This window comes from Mobula hypostoma, chromosome 6 (genome assembly GCF_963921235.1).
Source record: "Mobula hypostoma chromosome 6, sMobHyp1.1, whole genome shotgun sequence".
In the NCBI taxonomy this organism is placed as follows: Eukaryota; Metazoa; Chordata; class Chondrichthyes; order Myliobatiformes; family Myliobatidae; genus Mobula; species Mobula hypostoma.
The window spans coordinates 106228046-106246602 of record NC_086102.1 but is presented as its reverse complement, the minus strand read 5'-3'; the positions used below and the strand labels follow the sequence as shown (position 1 = coordinate 106246602).

Here is an 18557-nt window from a genome sequence, read left to right as displayed (position 1 = left end):
GCTGCCTTTCTTTTCTTTCTTGGTTTCATGGCAGAAGAATTTCAGAGTTGAATAGTTTGATAATAAATGAACCTCTGACCTTTCGAATCATAAACAGGTCTGGATACGTATGGCAGATTACCCTTAGATAGGCACATAGAAGATAGAAAAATGCAGGGCTATGAGGGAGGGAAGGCTTAGATTGAACTTAGAGTAAGTTCAAAGGTTGGCATGATATTGGGCCAAAGGAACTGTACTGTGCTGTTCTAAGTTCAACTTCCTTCTTGGTAGTTTATAGTCACCATTAGACTTCATTTTTTCATTAAATTCCAGATTTAATCACTCAAATTTAAATGTAAATGCTGTCGTGGCACCAGCACCGAAATCAATGACCAAACTTCATTAATAATTCAGTGATGGCGGCCACAGTGATGTAACAATTAGTGCAAGGGGACTGTAAGGGGTTTGTATGTTCTCCTCTTGACCATTTGGGGTTCCTCTCATATTTCAAAGATGTATGGTTTCGGGTTAGAAAGTTATGGTCATGCTATATTGGCACAGGAAACATGGTCACACTTGGGGCTGCCCTCGGCACATAGAAAAATAGAAACATAGAAACATAGAAAATAGGTGCAGGAGTAGGCCATTCGGCCCTTCGAGCCTGCACCGCCATTTATTATGATCATGGCTGATCATCCAACTCAGAACCCCGCCCCAGCCTTCCCTCCATACCCCCTGACCCCTGTAGCCACAGGGGCCATATCTAACTCCCTCTTAAACATAGCCAATGAACTGGCCTCAACAGTTTCCTGTGGCAGAGAATTCCACAGATTCACCACTCTCTCCGTGAAGAAGTTTTTCCTAATCTCGGTCCTAAAAGGCTTCCCCTCTATCCTCAAACTGTGACCCCTCGTTCTGGACTTCCCCAACATCGGGAACAATCTTCCTGCATCTAGCCTGTCCAATCCCTTTAGGATCTTATACGTTTCAATAAGATCCCCCCTCAATCTTCTAAATTCCAACGAGTACAAGCCCAGTTCATCCAGTCTTTCTTCATATGAAAGTCCTGCCATCCCAGGAATCAATCTGGTGAACCTTCTTTGTACTCCCTCTATGGCAAAGATGTCTTTCCTCAGATTAGGGGACCAAAACTACACACAATACTCCAGGTGTGGTCTCACCAAGGCCTTGTACAACTGCAGTAGTACCTCTCTGCTCCTGTACTCGAATCCTCTCGCTATAAATGCCAGCATACCATTCGCCTTTTTCACCGCCTGCTGTACCTGCATGCCCACTTTCAATGACTGGTGTATAATGACACCCAGGTCTCGTTGCACATCCTTGCACTGTATTGGTCATTGACGCAAATGAAGTATTTCATGGTATGTTTCAATGTACGTGTGACAAATAAAGCTCATCTTTTAAGACCTTTAATTTTTTCATACCTCTGGATGGTAATCCAGTTAACTACCACAACCCCGTCAGAATTTTTAAAAGGAGGTGGAGCGATTATTATCAAAGAAGGTAAAGAGGCAGAGGGAATTAGCCATGGATCTCTAAAACTTAAAACAGAGGGAGGTGCAAACATGAGCATCAATGGTGGGGCAACTAAAATCTGTAATGCTGATTTGCTGGACGATGTCCACTTCAGCAGCAACAAGAGTTGGACAATGGTCTGTGATCTTCAAAGTAATAAATTGATTAGAAAAATGATCAGCAGTTCAGTATTACTAATAAGATCATAAGTGTGCAATGCTTTAGAGCTAAACATTTAGACATTTAAGAGGCTCTTAGATTGGCACATGCATGATAGAAAAGTGGAAGGCTCTATGGCAGGGTACAGTTAGATAAATTTAAAAGGCTAGCACAACATTGTGGGCTGAAGTAGCTGTATTGCGCTATAATGTTCAATGTTCCATATCTGATGATGTTAACTAACATCACAACCAGAGGAAAACCTGCCTGGTAGACTAACTTCTCTTGCCCTGTAGGTGGTTGTGTTGGTACCATAGGAGGTGTGAATGAGGTTGATATAAAAGGGTTATGGAGCAAGAGGGGTTTCAATTCACTCACCAGCTCAAAGGAAAATAAAAATCACTGAATTATTTTAAAATTACAGGGAGGGAATAGTGATTCTTGATAAAGATCCACAGTGGCATTGATCTGAACAAGATATTTATAACCTCAAATGCAGAACAACTCAAAGGTGTATGTGACAGATTGATTTAAGCCACTGCCTCAAAACTAATACTGGGGAGCAAAATTTTTAAGGTGACTGGAGGAAAGTATGTTAGATGTAGTTTTTTTTTAAACACAGAGAGTGGTGGGTGTGTAAAATGTGTTCCTAGGGGTGGTGACAGAGGCACATACATTAGGGACATTTAAAAGACTTTTAAATAGCCACATGGATGATAAAAAAGAGGAGGGCTATGTGAGAAGGAAGGTTTAGTATAAGTTAAAAGATCGGCACAACACCATTGGCCAAAAGGCCCATACTGTGCTGTAGTGTTCCATGTTCCAGGGACCAGGATTCATTCCTGACCTCTGTTGCTATCTGGGCACAGTTCTCTCTGTGACTGAGTGAGTTTCCTCCGGGATGGTCCAGTTTTTTTCCACATCCCGGGTTGTGAATTGCCCCAAGTGTAAGATGGGTGGCCGAAGATCTGTGGGTGCTTGTGGGAAAGGGATCAACAAAATAAGGTATGCATGTAGCTGGGTACTTGATAATTAGTGCAGAAATTGAGGGATGAAGGGCTATTTCTGGGCTGTATTGACTTTATAAATTTTAAATTTTTTTAATATTTAGAGATAGTGTGGAACAGGCCCTTCCAGCCCTACGAGCCGCTCTCCCCAGCAGCCCAACCTATTAAACCCTAACTTAATCACAGGACAATTTCTAATGACCAAATTACCTACAAGCCTGTACGTCTTTGGACTGTGGAAGGAAACCAAAGCACTCGCAGGAAACCCGTGCGCTCACAGGAAGGGTGTACAGACTTCTTACAGATGGTGCTGGAATTGAACTCCAAACTCCAATTCCCTGAGCTCTAATACAGTCACATTAATCACTATGCTACTGTCCCAGATAAAGTAGGTTACATAAAAGTAACAGTATTTTCAACAGAAAGGATATCGATAAACTCAAACCGACATCCAAGCATCATCAGGGCTCTGTCCAACACTTTTCAAATTGAGGTAAAATTTAAGCACATCATACCCATGGTAATGCTGGTATACAAATGCCTAATTGCACTGAGTAATTTTGTCATAAATGACACAATAGCCAGGGAGAAAGTAACACCCAGCAAATGCACTAGACGTTTACACACTTGTAACCACCTTCCGCAACCACAACACACATCAGAGGGTCAAAACAGCAAAGAATTTAACAAACAGACCATTTTATCTTAAAGGCATGCAAATAATTGGAACTGCAGACATAACATATCCATTGTACATACAAAGATATAATAGAAAATCAGGACAAGGCATCTGAATGGAGTATACAGGTCCAGAATATGATCACAATCCTATGGTGATGATCTCAAAGAATCAATATTCCCCAAAAAATTAGTCTCTTTAAATACTATCTGTGCTATGACAATGGAATTAGATCAAATACAAATTGATTTAAGCAACTTATAATGAGAGCTCCTGCCGATGAGCAGGTTCCCTCGTTATGGCAGAGACCCTGCATTGCTTCGTACCATATCCAAGAAGCTTCCTGAAATGAATTACAGTATCCCAGGAAACTGTCACTCACCGTGTGCATAGTAAAATCCCTCAAAGAGCATACAAATGGAGAATGATTACTATTGTACTTCACTTGAAAGAATATGCATGGATAATTTACAATATTGAAAAGGTTGCATTTATCTTGGTCTGAGTTGATTCGGGCCACATTAAAGCAGGATAAGGTGGAAAAAGAAAGGTTAAAAAAACTCTCTCCCTCTAATCCAAGGATTTTTTTAAACCTACAGAATTGAAATCAAGTACTTCTAAGATTTGGATTGATAAATTGCCAGATGCCAAGTGCTACTGGGTTCTGCTAGGAGAATGCTGAAGTACACGAGTGCTGGTGGCCTCACTGAGTGGTGCAGCAATGCTGATGACTGCATAAAATACTCTTTGCTTCTAATGTGTTGTGATATGTAGTTACCAGAAACAGGTTTACAGGGGACAGGGACTAATTAGAGAGCTGTTTTCAACATGGGAAGGGAAGGATAAATTTCACCCTTCTTTGCTTTCTGACTCTGTGCCCATACGTTATGGAAACACCTGTCAGCAATTGCATGTACAGTGAATTCTAGCTTCAATCCATTACATCCAATAAACCTCAAGGGTTTGGTTTCTAGAGCCTCACTACAACATCCATTTCAGATTCTGTTAATATAAAGTCCTAAATTTTTCCTTCTTCAAATTTTACACTGCATTTTTATGCTCTGTTACTACCATTCCAATGTGGAATCATTGATAGTTTGTGCATCTCTCAGGCTGTTAAAAGCCAAGCATTCATTATTCTTCCAATAACTGAACACAATAATTATGTCATCTTCAATAGTCTTTCAGACGAGGATGTCATTTTATGAGAAAGCCTATCCTCCTCTCCAAATGAGCCAATAGGGAAAGACAAACAGTTTTGCAGGCCTCTGAAGATCACCACATTATACTTGTCTTTTCCTGCAGCTATCCTTTGCACTTCAAACATTCCTTTCTTCTGATATCTAGCTCTTCACTATTTTGTTATAACATTTTGGTATTGGCTTCCTCAAAGCTGAGGTGGTTAAGTTGAGATTTGACCAATGCACTAAATATATTCGTCCTTCCACATGAGGCAACACTTCACCTGCGAGTCTGTCAGGGTCACCTACTGCACCCGGCACGGCCTCCTCTGCATCGGTGAGGCCCAACGTAGACTGAGGGGCCGCTTTGTTGAGCACCTCTGCTCTGACTAAAACAAGCATAGATTCAGCCATGCCACTGAATGGTGGAAGCTCAAGGGGCTCATCCCTCTTCTCCTCAGTAAAATCTGAGAAACTGTAAGCCATAGATGAGGGGCTAAGAAGTTTTAAAAGAACCAGAGGCACCCAAGTTAAATGGCTTGTTTAAATGAATGCATAGTTAGGATGATAAAACACTTGCTGATGGTAGTAGAAAGGATGGTAGCCCTTGAAAGGGAATGGGAGATATTTTTCCAAGGGTAGGGTAAGAACTGTTGGCTCCAGATAAACAGTGGCACTCATTAGACTGTTGTTAGAAGACAGCAACCAGACCAAACTGAATGCTCTCGTGTTGCACTTTATATTGCAAAGTAGGTAACAGACAATATCCACCCCATCACAGACTGTTTTATTTAGTTCTTTCCCTGATCACTGACCCCTCAAGAACTTTCAGTTCTGATGAAAAAGTCATAGCTCGAATTGCCAGCCTGGTTTCCACATTAATTCCAATTTTTTTTTTCTCCCACAAGCTTTATGTTTAGTTTCAGGCTTTCTGTATTATTTTGAAACTAAAGCAAGTTTCAAACACAACCACGTACCTAGCTGGTAAGCACTGAGAGTACTTTTGTTTGTAGTGTTGGGGAAAGGAAGAATTGGTGGGTGGGGTGGAAGTGAAAGCATTGAACAGGAGGGAACGTCGACTCAGACCATGAGAGGCCTGCGTTGGGCATTTTCATGCCTTACAAGACGCAGATTGGAAGTCTGTGTGGGGCGCCACTCCTCGTACAGACACTAGAGCAATGTGTGGTTAAGTGCCTTGCTCAAGGACACAAAGGTGCTGCCACAGCTGAGGCTCAAACTAGCGACCTTGAAATCACTAGACAAACGCCTTAACCACTTGGCCACCTGCCCACACTGGAAGGAAAAATAATAATCAGTTTTAATATAGAATTACAAATCAGGAGGGAATAAAAGTGCAACTTCAGGAATCAACCACGTCTCTAACAACCTTTTAAAATTATTTTGCACATTTTTTTTTGCAGATTTAAAAGAGCTAAGTTTAGAATTAGGTACGCATTGTTATCATTGTACAGGGCACTGACGAGGCCATACCAAGAGTATCCTGCATAGTTTTGGTCCCCTTATTTAAGAATGGATATTCCAACACTGGGAGAAGTCTGAAAGAAATTCACTGGGCTAATTCCTGGTAACAGAATGTTGTCTTATCAGAAGTAGCTATATAAGTTGTATCCATATTCTTTGGAAAGTAGAAGAATAAGAGGTGATTTTATAGAAACACATAAGATCCCATGGTGTATAACAGGGTAGATGTTAAAAGGTTTTCACTCATGAGACAGTCAAACAAGGGGACAGAGTTACAAAACAAGAAAATAATCATGAATTGCAATATTTTGAAAAAAGCGATGTACCTCTGGAATTTACCTTAAAGTTGTGGAGACTAGATCATTGGAGGTATTTAAAGAGGAGGTAGATATGTTTTTGAAGGATTGGCAAGTTGAAGGTTATGTGGAACTAGCAATGAGAAAGACAAGGTTTGGGATAGATCAGCCACGATCATGTTCAACTGCAGGCCTTTCCCTATTTTCTAGTGTTCAATACATTGTTCTTAGAATTACTCAAGATTCAGAAGGTGGTGTGCAATGCAGGGCAAGAAAGAAATATGTTATCTACAGATGCTTATGAGGATACAAACTCAGAAAAGGAACTGAAATATTTCTGTAGCAGAAAATTTGACATTGCTGTTTGTGGAAATGACTCAATCTCAAGTGGCAAGCCAACTATCGGACATCTTGAGATTGTTCCAAAAGACAAGGCCACTCATCTTGAATAGGCATGTACTTGAAAAATAACACTGATGGGGCTAAATAAGCTCCTACAAAAAGGAATAGACAGAGTGGGAAGTGATGTTCCCTTAATGGGTAATGCACCATCGAGGAAAATATTCACCTGGCTTTGGCTCTGCTTTCATTTCCTGTTTGGCTGGGGTGGAGGGGTGGTGTGGGAGTGATGAGGGTTGAGTTTCCTAGCAGTTAATTTGGCTTGAATGGATTCAAACTTGCCCATTCTACAATTGGAATCAATGTAGTGATATCCAATCTTTAATTTTTTTTTTTGGAAGAGGGAAAGGGTACACGGGGATGAAAGATAGAAAAAAAATGATTTAATTAGAAAAACACACTACAAAATATTATAGAGATAGATGCCAGCACCCTCAGCATGTAATCCAATTGAAACCAATCCCTATCCCATTATGTGACTGGATGGAGTCTTTAAAGCTTATGAGGTTTCTACACTTGCTCCCAAAATTTAACCATTTCTGATTTAGTTCTCTGTCACACACCCGGAGGTCAGGCGTTGAGTCCACATTAATAAGTTGTGTCATGGCAGCATTCAATACACACTTAGCAGTGCACGGCCACGTTTTTACTTGCCTTTTTACACATAGTTAGAATTAATGCACTCCAAAACTTAACCCCGGTAAGTTCTGATGGAAGAGAGCAGACAGGCAGCACCCAAGAACAGTGACCAAACAGACAAGTGAATCACACCTTTCGCACTCAATGAGACTTGCTTCTTGAGCAAGGTGTTGTATGCAAATTCTACACACGTAACCACAGCAGGTACCAAAGGGTTTGGTGGTTGTGATTAACTTACAGCACATGTAGTACCAATGGTGCAAAACAAAGAGCTAAATCCTTCTGGGATGAAGAAAAATGTGTAATTTCTTCTACTTTGCTCTCCATTGAAAACTGAACAATTCTGTACAAACTGGAGTGGGAATACAGGACATAATGGAGAGAGAACACACAGGATCCTACCCAGTTGGCAGAAATACTGAAGCAAGGATGACTGATGATATTTTTTTTCTCCCTGTGTAGAAATAATGAAAGTCTGACAGATGACAAATTCGAACTGCCTCCTAGGATAGATGGAGCCACTCTTGTTAATGCTGCCAATATCAGATCATTCTGGTGTCCTGGATGGCTCCGGCAGGCTGCAGTTGTTCAGTCTGGTTCAATACCCAGGTAATATTTGGCCTCTCTTGGAGGTTAACAACCATCATAGAGGTTAGCAGATGCTGTAGGGACTGTGTGTACCTGGATAGGGACAAAGATCAGAGGCAACTTCAACTAACTGAATGGTAGTATGCAATAAAAAATAATTTACATAAAATTTAAAGCAATAAACAGCTCAATTCTTCTTTATACTGCACAGCATCATCCTTCAATTCTCTCAACATGTACTCAGCATGTCCTTCTATTTTTTTTCTCCTACATCTGCCCACCTAACATCCAGGAACAGTAGGACATCTTATCTGTTGTCCTCCTCTCACAAAAAAGTTTAATTCTAACCACTTTCACTGGATATTCTCCTTTGTGACCTCAATCAAGATATACATAGAATTCACTATGACCACTTTAAGAAACGTTAAAGATCTCTACCAGATAATTTTCTAAGCAAAGAATGAATATAGAGTACTGGACAAACACCTTTGCACTGACTTGCCTGCCCTATACAAATGAAAAAAAGGAAGCACTCTAAGCCACTCTCAGGGTGTACTCATATTCACCTGGGTAGCCTTCAACCTGACGGCATGAACATCGATTTTTCTAACTTCCAGTAATTTCTTCACCTTTCCCCTTCTCTTTTTTACCATTCCTCAATCTGGCTCTCCTCTTCCCCTTATCACTTCCCTCTAGGGCTCCTCCTCCTTCCCTTTCTCCCCTCCTATGAGATTCCTTCTTCTTCAGCCCTTTACCTTATCATCTGCCAGCTTCTCACTTCACCCCCCTCACCCACCCACCCACTTTCATCCTCACCTGGCCTTACCTATCACCTGCCAGATTATACTCCTTCTCCTCCTCAGTACCTTTGTATGCTGGCTTCTGTCCCCTTCCTCTTCAGCCCTGATGAAGGGTCTTGGCCTGAAACATAAACTGCTTGTTCCCCTCCATAGTTGCTGCCTGACCTGCTGAGTTCCTCCATCATTTTGTATGTGTTATACTATTTTAAAACTTTTACTTTACTTTATTGTCGCCAAACAATTGATACCAGAGCGTACAATCATCACAGTGATATTTGATTCTGCGCTTCGATGAATTCATTTACCACATTTAACTCTCTAGTGTCTTCAGAAAAGAACATCTGCAGTTTCTTGCTCTTATTCAGATTCACCAATTTTGTTGACTTTCAACAGCCCCCTCATCCAGTTTAGCATTTTAAATCACTCAGTTCATAGGGCAATAGGATGGGTGATGGGATGGACAAAAGGCACTACACTTGCCAGCAAAGTCCACATGCCATTAATGAATAAATTTAAAAAAATTAGTATGTTAATAAAGCTATTAGCTGTTGGATAAAGATAATTGAGTCTCCCCTGCTCTTCTTTGGAGCAGTGTTTGCAGCAACTTTCATATCCACCTGGGCAGCCAAACAGAGAAGTTAAGTTTAGTAATGTAGGATTACCAGTAGCTACACTACAGCAACAAGCATAGTGTCACACCCATGTGTCTGAAGCTCATCAAATTTAATGCCTTATAGTTCAGAGAGGAGAACCAACTCTATAAAGTCTATTCTCATCTTCCTTAATATCTATGCTTCTGCTTTATATGAACGATAAGGCAGGACTTAGATACCAACTCACACTTGGAAAAGAATATATCACTATTATTCAGTTACTCTTCCCAATTTATCATGACGCAGGGAACAGCAGAGGATGAGACTAAAACAGCATTTCAAGGACATGGAGTCACCAAAGACTAGCAAATTTCTGCAGATGCACTGTGGAGAGCATTCTAACTGGTTGCATCACTGTCTTGTATGGAGCCACAACTGCACAGGATTGGAAAAAGCTACAAAGGGATGTACGCTTGCCCAGCTCCATCACAGGCACCAGCCTCGCCACCACTGAAGACATCTTCAAAAGGCGATGCCTCAGAAAGGTGGCATCCATCATCAAGGCTGCCCACCACACAGGACAGACCCTCTTCTCATTACTACCGTCAGAGAGGAGTCACAGGAGCCTGAATATACACACTCAATGTTTTAGGTACAGCTTCTTCCCCTACACCAACAGATTTCTGAATGGATAATATGAACACTACCTCACTACTTTTGAACTCTTTTTACACTACCTTTTAATATATATTTCTTCTTATAATTTATAGTGTACTTTATGTCTTGCACAATATTGCTACTGCAAAACAACAAAATTTCACAACATATATCAGTGATAATAAACCTGATTCTCAAACACAACAATGTCGGCAGATGCTGAAAATCCAAAGCAACACACACAAAATGCTGGTGGAACTCAGCAGGCCAGGCAGCATCTATGGAAAAGAGTAAACAGTCAACGTTTTGAGCTGAGACCCTATTTCAGGACTCTGATTCTGCCATTTCACTCTGTTCCACCCTGAGTCTGATTCTTAATATCCAAAGCTTCCAAGGGAATCACTTCCAAATTAATTGCCATGAATCCTGATACCTATTACTTCAAATCACCAAATTTCAGGAGACATGAACGGTACATGAGAGAAGGGTAACCCAAAGCCCAATTTCAAAGGTTTATCTCTTCCAAACTTTTGAGATAACTAAATTTCTTCTCCATTCATGTGAAAGTTTTAAGAAACTATTGCAGTTTTCTCACCTCCCCACCTGACTTTACCTGCAGTTTTCTGGAATGGTTATCGGATTCTGTACAGCCAATGCGACACAATCTCCTTTCTGGAAGATGCCATCATACGGTCCTTCCAGGAACATCATAGCATAGAGCACACATCCTAGGGACTAGAAATAAATCACCATGACACATTGAAAAAAAAACTTGGATACCATTAACAGCTCAATCAATAACAGCAAGAAGCTTTGTGGCTAATGCTAGTTAGATTTTAAGATGTGGACTACACAATCTGAGAATCACAGAGTCATACAGCACAGAAACAGGCCTTTTGGCCCATCCACTCAATTCCCAACTGCTATTCTGTCTAGTCTCATTGACCTGTACCTGGACCATATCCCTCCCTACTCCTCCCATCCATGGACTCTTTCAATCTTTAAGCTTTCCTGCAGGCAGGTGACCAGAATTGCACACAAAACTCCAATTTTGACCTCACCAACGTCTTTTAAAACTTCATTGTTACATCCCAACAGTGTACTCAGGACCTGGGCTTATGAATGCCAATGTGACAAAAGCTTGCTTTATGATCTACCTGTGATGACACTTCTAAAGAATTATAGATCTATATTTTTAAAAATGCAAACAAGAGAAATTCTGCAGATGCTGGAAATTCAAGCAACACACATCAAAGTTGCTGATGAACGCAGCAGGCCAGGCAGCATCTCTAGGAAGAGGTACAGTCGACGTTTCAGGCCGAGACCCTTCGTCAGGACTAACTGAAGGAAGAGTGAGTAAGGGATTTGGAAGTTGGAGGGGGAGGGGGAGATCCAAAATGATAGGAGAAGACAGGAGGGGGAGGGATGGAGCCAAGAGCTGGACAGGTGATTGGCAAAGGGGATATGAGAGGATAACGGGACAGGAGGCCCAGGGAGAAGGAAAAGGGGGACGGGGGGAAACCCAGAGGATGGGCAAGGGGTATAGTCAGAGGGACAGAGGGAGAAAAAGGAGAGAGAGAGAAAGAATGTGTGTATACAAATAAATAACGGATGGGGTACGAGGGGTAGGTGGGACATTAGCGGAAGTTAGAGAAGTTCATGCCATCAGGTTGGAGGCTACCCAGACGGAATATAGGGTGTTGTTCCTCCGGATCCTCTCATATCCCCTTTGCCAATCACCTGTCCAGCTCTTGGCTCCATCCCTCCCTCTCCTGTCTTCTCCTATCATTTTGGATCTCCCCCTCCCCCTCCCACTTTCAAATCTCTTACTAACTCTTCCTTCAGTTAGTCCTGACGAAGGGTCTCGGCCTGAAACGTCGACTGTACCTCTTCCTAGAGATGCTGCCTGGCCTGCTGCGTTCACCAGCAACTTTGATGTGTGTTGCATAGATCTATATTTCCTCTGTTCTACTGAGGGGGAGAGGGGGAGGGGGGAGAGGGGGACACATATTCACAAGGAGAGAGGCTTTATTTAGATCCCATCCACTACCATCCTACATTTGCTACTATGGAGAGGATAGAGCCAGTATTAGCCCAGCCACTTCCGCAAACTTTACCAAAATAAATTCTGGCTTGGAATATTTGGCTACCTGCACTTGCTTGTGGATGGTATGTATCAGGGTACATAATTTGAAATCTTGCAGCCTGAGTTTGACATTTCTTTAGCTCAAAAATTACTGGCCAATCCGAGAAGTTAGAGGTGAAACAGCTCTTAACAGAATGTGCAGCTACCACTCTACATCAGCCATCAGATACTATGCACTCAATTAGTGTCTACTCAAGCATTAGTCCCCAGGAACAACAACAGACAAAACTTGTAGCTGAAACTATGGCAAAAATTCACAATAAAAAGGATTACTTTACCAGAAATAAAGTAGATTTCCAAATAATGTGCATAAAACCAATGCCCACACTTCCAGCAGCATAGTCTCCAAATGTGACAAAGGAAAACAAAATAAGACCATAAGAGATAGGAGCAGAACTAAGTCACCTGGCTCATCAAATCTGCTCTGCCATTCCATCATGGCTGATTGATTTTCCCTCTCAAACCCACTTTCTTGCTTTCTCCTTATAATCTTTGATGCCTTTACTAATCAAGAACCCGTTAATATCAGCTTTAACTATACAGCTGCAAGAAAAAAATTGTGAACCCTTTGCAATTACCTGGTTTTCTGCATTAATTACTCATAAAATGTGGTCTGATATAATCTAAGTCATCGCAATTATAGGCAAACGTAATCTGCCTAACAAACAATTGTACTTTTCATGACTTTATTGAACACATTGTTTAATCATTCACAGTCCAGACTGGAAAAAGTATGTACTTAATAACTCGTAGAACCTCCTTTAGCAGCAATAACCTCTACCGAACGTTTCCTGTCTGGGTAGCCTCCAACCTGATGGCATGTACATTGACTTCTCTAACTTCTGTTAATTGCCCCACCTCCCCTTTGTACCCCATCTGTTATTTATTTATTATTATTATTATTTTTTCTCTCTCTCCTTTTTCCCCCTCTGTTCCTCTCACTATACTCCTTGACCATCCTCTGGGCTTCCCCCCTCCCCCTTCCTTTCTCCCTGGGCCTCCCATCCCATGTTCCTCTCATATCCCTTTTGCCAATCAACTTTCCAGCTCTTGGCTCCATCCCTCCCACCTCCTGTCTTCTCCTATCATTTTGGATCTCCCCCTCCCCCTCTCACTTTCAAATCTCTTACTATTTCTTCTTTCAGTTAGCTCTGAGTTAGTTCTGATGAAGGGTGTCGGCCCGAAACGTCGACTGTACCTCTTCCCATAGATGCTGCCTGGCCTGCTGCGTTCCACCAGCAATTTTTATGTGTGTTGCTTGAAATTCCAGCATCTGCAGATTTCCTCGTGTTTGCGATTTCCTGTAGCTGCTGATCAGACTTGCACAACAGCAAGGAGAAATTTTACACTGTCCTCCATACAAAACTGTCTCAGTTCATCAATATCTCTGGGATACCTTGCCTGTACAGCCCTCTTCAGGTCATGTCACAGTATCTCAATTGGGTTAAGGTCTGGACTCTGACTTGGCCATTCCCAAACAAGATTTTTCTACTTTTTAAACCATTCTGTTATTGATTTACTCTTGTGTTTCTGATCATTGTTTTGTTGCGTCATCCAAGTTTAATGAAGCTTCAGGTAACGGACTACCACCCCGACATTCTCCGGTAAAATGTCTTGATACAATTTTGAATTCATTGTTCCCTTAACAATTGCAAGTTGTCCAGGCCCTGGTGCAGCAAAGTACCCCAGATCAAGATGTTCCTTCCACCATGCTTCACAGTTGGGATGAGGATTTGCTGTTGGTGTGTAATGCCCTTTTCCTCCAAACATAGCAGTGTGCATTTCTGCCAAAAAGTTCAACTTTTGTCTCATCTTGCACATTGTCCCTGAAGCATTGTGGAACATCCAGGTGGTCTTTTGCAAACTCGAGACATGCAGCAACTTTTTTTTGGAGCGTAGTGGTTTCCTCCATGGTGTCCTTCCATGAACACCATGCTTGTTCAGTGCTTTTCTTATTGTGGACACATGAACACAAGTTCGAGAGATTTCTGCCGGTCTTTTGCTGTTACCCTTGGGTTCTTTTTCACTTCTTTCAGTATTGCACGTTGTGCTCTTGATGTGATCTTTGAAGGACACTCACTCCTAGGGAGAGTAGCAACAATACTGAATTTCCTCCATTTGTAGACAATTTCTCTTCCTATGAACTGATGAAGATTCAGGTCTTTAGAAATGATTTTGTAGCCTTCTCCAGCTTCATGCATCTCTATAATTCTTCTTCTAAGGCCCTCTGAAAGTTGTTTTGATCGAGGCATGGTGCACATAAACAAATCTTTCTTGAGAAGAGTAAGCTCTGTCAGTAACCTCTACAGACCACACCTCCAATATAATCTCATTGATGGGAACACCTGACTTCAAATAGCTTTGTAGAAGGCACCACCCCAGAGGTTCACATACTTTTTTGAACCTAGACTGTGATTGTTTAAATGGTGTACTCAATACTGATGAAGTACTGAAGAAGTTCAATTCTTTGTGTGAAATATTGTGTGTTATTAGTTTAGGCAGATTGTGTTTGTCTATTACTGTGACTTAGATGAAGATCAAACCACATTTTATGAGTAATTAATGCAGAAAACCAGGTAACGCAAAGGGTTCACAAACTTTTTCTTACAACTGTACCTAATGGCCTGGCTTCCGCTGTCTGCGGCAATGAATTTCACCAAATCAACACCCTCTAATTAAAAACATACCCCAATTCTAACTTGAATAATAAATTCAATAGAATTGGGAAGAGTTAAAAAGAAAAATATTTTATCAATTTGCACAAAACTTTAGAGCTCTAGTTGTACGATCAGGGTTTGATTCCTGTCACTACCTGTAAGGAATTTGTATACTCTCCCCATAACCACACGAGTTCCCTTGGGCTGGTCTAGTTTCCTTCCACATTCTAAAGATGTATGGGCTAGGGTTAGTAAGTTGTGGGCATGCTTTGTTGGCACCGAAGTAAGACGACACTCATCAGCTGCCCAGCACAATTCTCGTTGATTTGATTTAATGCATATGATGCATATTATGGTGTCTCGATGTACATGTGACAAATAATGCTAATCTCTAATCAGAGAATGATGGGTTATGGAATTCACCACAGAAGCACTATTGTGAAGCACCATTTAAAAATCATTTAGGTATTCACTTGAAAAACTGTAATTTACAAAGCTGTGGATTTCACAGAAAGAATGATATAATTCACAGAAAGAATGATATAATTCAAACAGTCCAGTTCTAGAGGACATGCAGGAACAGAGTGAACCAAATTAATTGAAGTACACATTTTCAAAGACTGCACAGCATGTTGAGAGATTGATTATCAACGGGTTGATGCAATCTACATCTGGCAGGGAGGCACGTGTGTCAACATCTGGCCGAGATTATGGGCTCTGTAATTAAAAACTCTGTGTAGAAAAACAGGGAAATTATCTTGAATGTTTAGGCCACAACTGGAACAATAGTGCCCAATTCTAGTCAACACATAATTAAAGATGTGAAAATAATGGAGTGAGTTTAAAAACATGGTTCCAGGTTTCCACAAATGCCATTTAAAACTAATGAATATTTCTAGCCTTTTCTTATTTTAATCCACAGAATTTAGTTGCAAATTCAAATGAGAGAATTTGGGGCTATTCCTCTATCAGAATGTTGAGAAGAAATTTGATAAGATGACTGTAGGATTAGACAGCATAACTAGAAGGAAAATGTTCTGATTAGTAAGAGTTTGAGGATCAGGGGATACAAATTCAAAGTGGTGAGTGAAAACACTTATTTGGTACTTGGTTTATTATTATCACATGTACCGTGATCTAGTGAAAACTTTGTTCTCCATGCCATCCAGACAGATCATTCCAACCATGCGGCTATCAAGGTAGTACAAAGGGAAAGGCATTAGTAGAATGCAGAATATTTTGTTACAGTTACAGAGAAAGTGCAATGCAGGGAGACAGATAAGGTGCAATGCAAGCTAAGATCTGAAATGCCTTCTGAATAAAGGGGAAAAATATAGAGTTAATTAGAGCTTTCAAAGGGCTCCAATGTGATGGTCTGAATGGCATATTTCCCTTTGTTCACTGTGAATAGTATTTGGAATTGGGATTGGTTTATTATTGTCATGTTACCAAGACACAATGAAAAGCTTGTATTGCATAGTTGTTTATACGTATCAACTCATTACACAGTACATTGAGATAGAACAAGAATGAAGAATAATTGTAGCAGTTACAGGGAAAGTGCCTGCAGGTGGACAATAAAGTGCAACATCATAACAAGGTAGATTGTGAGTCAATAATCTATCTTATCGTTTAAGTCTTTTAACAGTGGGATAGAAGCAGTCCTTGAGCCTGATGGTATGTGCTTTTGTATCTCCTGTCTGATGGGAGAGGGCAGAAGAGAGGCTGCTTTACAGATGTAGTGAGAAATATAGACAGAGTTCATGGAGGGGAGGCTGGTTTCAGTGATGTACTGAGCTGTGCCCACAATTCTGCAGTTTCTTGCAGTTATGATGTTGTGGCCACTACTGAGACTTGGATGGCTCAGGGGCATGAATGGTTACTTCGAGTGCCAGGTTTCAGATGTTTCAGAAAGGACAGGGAGGGAGGCAAAAGAGGTGGGGTGTGGCACTGTTGATCAGAGATAGTGTCATGGCTGCAGAAAAGGAGGAAGTCATGGAGGGATTGTCTATGGAATCTCTGTGGGTGGAAGTTAGGAACAAGAAGGGGTCAATAACTCTACTGGGTGTTTTTTTATAGACCACCCAATAGTAACAGGGACATCAAGGAGCAGACAGGGAGACAGATTCTGGAAAAGTGTAATAATAACAGGGTTGTCGTGGTGGGAGATTTTAATTTTCTAAATATCGATTGGCATGTCCCTAGAGTGAGGGGTTTAGATGGCGAGGAATTTGTTAGGTGTGTTCAGGAAGGTTTCTTGACACAATATGTAGATAAGCCTACAAGAGGAGAGGCTGTACTTGATCTGGTACTGGGAAATGAACCTGGTCAGGTGTCAGGTCTCTCAATGGGAGAGCATTTTGGAGATAATGATCACAATTCTATCTCCTTTACCATACCATTGGAGAGGGATGGGAACAGACAAGTTTGGAAAGTGTTTAATTGGAGTAAGGAGAAATATGAGGCATCAGGCAGGAACTATTATTAAAAAATTATTATAAAATTAGGAACAGATGTTCTCATGGAAATGTACGGAAGAAATGTGGCAAATGCTCAGGGGATATTTGTGTGGAGTTCTGCATAGGTACGTTCCAATGAGAGGGAAAAGATGGTAGGGTACAGGAGCAGTGGTGTGCAAAGGCTGTTGTAAATCAAAAAACTAGGTAATGATAGAGATCTAGAGGATTATAAGACTAGCAGGAAGGAGCTTAAGAATAAAATTAGGTGAGCCAGAAGGGGCCATGAGAAGGCCTTAGCGGACAGGATTAAGGAAAACCCCAAGGCATTCTATAAGTATGTGAAGAGCAAGAAGATAAGACGTGAGAGAATAGGACCAATCAAGTGTGACAGTGGAAAAATGTGTATGGAACTGGAGGAGATAGCAGAGGTACTTAACAAATACTTTGCTTCAGTATTCACTACAGAAAATGATCTTGGCAATTATAAGGATGACTTATAGCGGACTGAAATGCTTGAGCATATAGATATTATGAAAGAGGATGTGTTGGAGCTTTTGGAAAGCATCAAGTTAGATAAGTCACCGGGACTGGACGAGATATACCCTAGGGTATTGTGGGAGGCGAGGGAGGAGATTGCTGAGCCTCTGGCGATGATCTTGGCATCATCAATGGGGACAGTAAAGGTTCCGGAGGATTGGAGGGTTGTGGATGTTGTTCCCTTATTCAAGAAAGGGAGTAGGGATAACCCAGGAAATTATAGACCAGTGAGTCTTACTTCTGTGGTTGGTAAGTTGATGGAGAAGATCCTGAGAGGCAGGATTTATGAACAATTGGAGAGGTATAATATGATTAGGAATAGTCAGCATGGCTTTGTCAAAGGCAAGTCATGCCTTATGAGCCTGATTGAATTTTTTGAGGATGTGACTAAACACACTGATGAAGGTAGAGCAGTAGATGTTTGTGTATATGGATTTCAGCAAGGCATTTGACGAGGTACCCTATGCGAGGCTTACTGAGAAAGTAAGGAGTCATGGGATCCAAGGGGATATTGCTTTTTGGATCCAGAACTGGCTTGCCTACAGAAGGCAAAGAGTGGTTATAGATGAGTCATATTCTGCATGGAGGTCGGTGACCAGTGGAGTTCTGGGACCCTACTCTTCGTGATTTTTATAAATGACCTGGATGAGGAAGTGGAGGGATGGGTTAGTAAATTACTGATGACACAAAGGTTGGGGGTGTTGTATATAGTGAGGGGGGCTGTCAGAGATTACAACGGGACATTGATAGGATCCAAAACTAG

General features: G+C 41.2%; 1 protein-coding gene across 5 annotated transcripts in view; it reads right to left on the bottom strand.

The window, feature by feature from the left end:
* Positions 1-769: 769 nt before the first annotated feature.
* The window catches only part of stk16 (serine/threonine kinase 16), a 59145-nt gene continuing 41357 nt past the window's right edge, over positions 770-18557 (bottom strand). For 4 of the 5 annotated variants that reach the window (XM_063051364.1, XM_063051366.1, XM_063051363.1 and 1 more), the window contains exons 7-8: positions 10609-10730; positions 771-8038 (exon numbers count right to left, since the gene is read on the bottom strand). In XM_063051364.1, the coding sequence (XP_062907434.1) occupies positions 7900-8038; positions 10609-10730 (261 nt within the window). In that variant the 3' untranslated portion in view covers positions 771-7899. Of the gene's footprint in view, positions 8039-10608; positions 10731-18557 lie in introns of all 5 variants that reach the window. The other variant, XM_063051367.1, reaches the window with a different exon arrangement.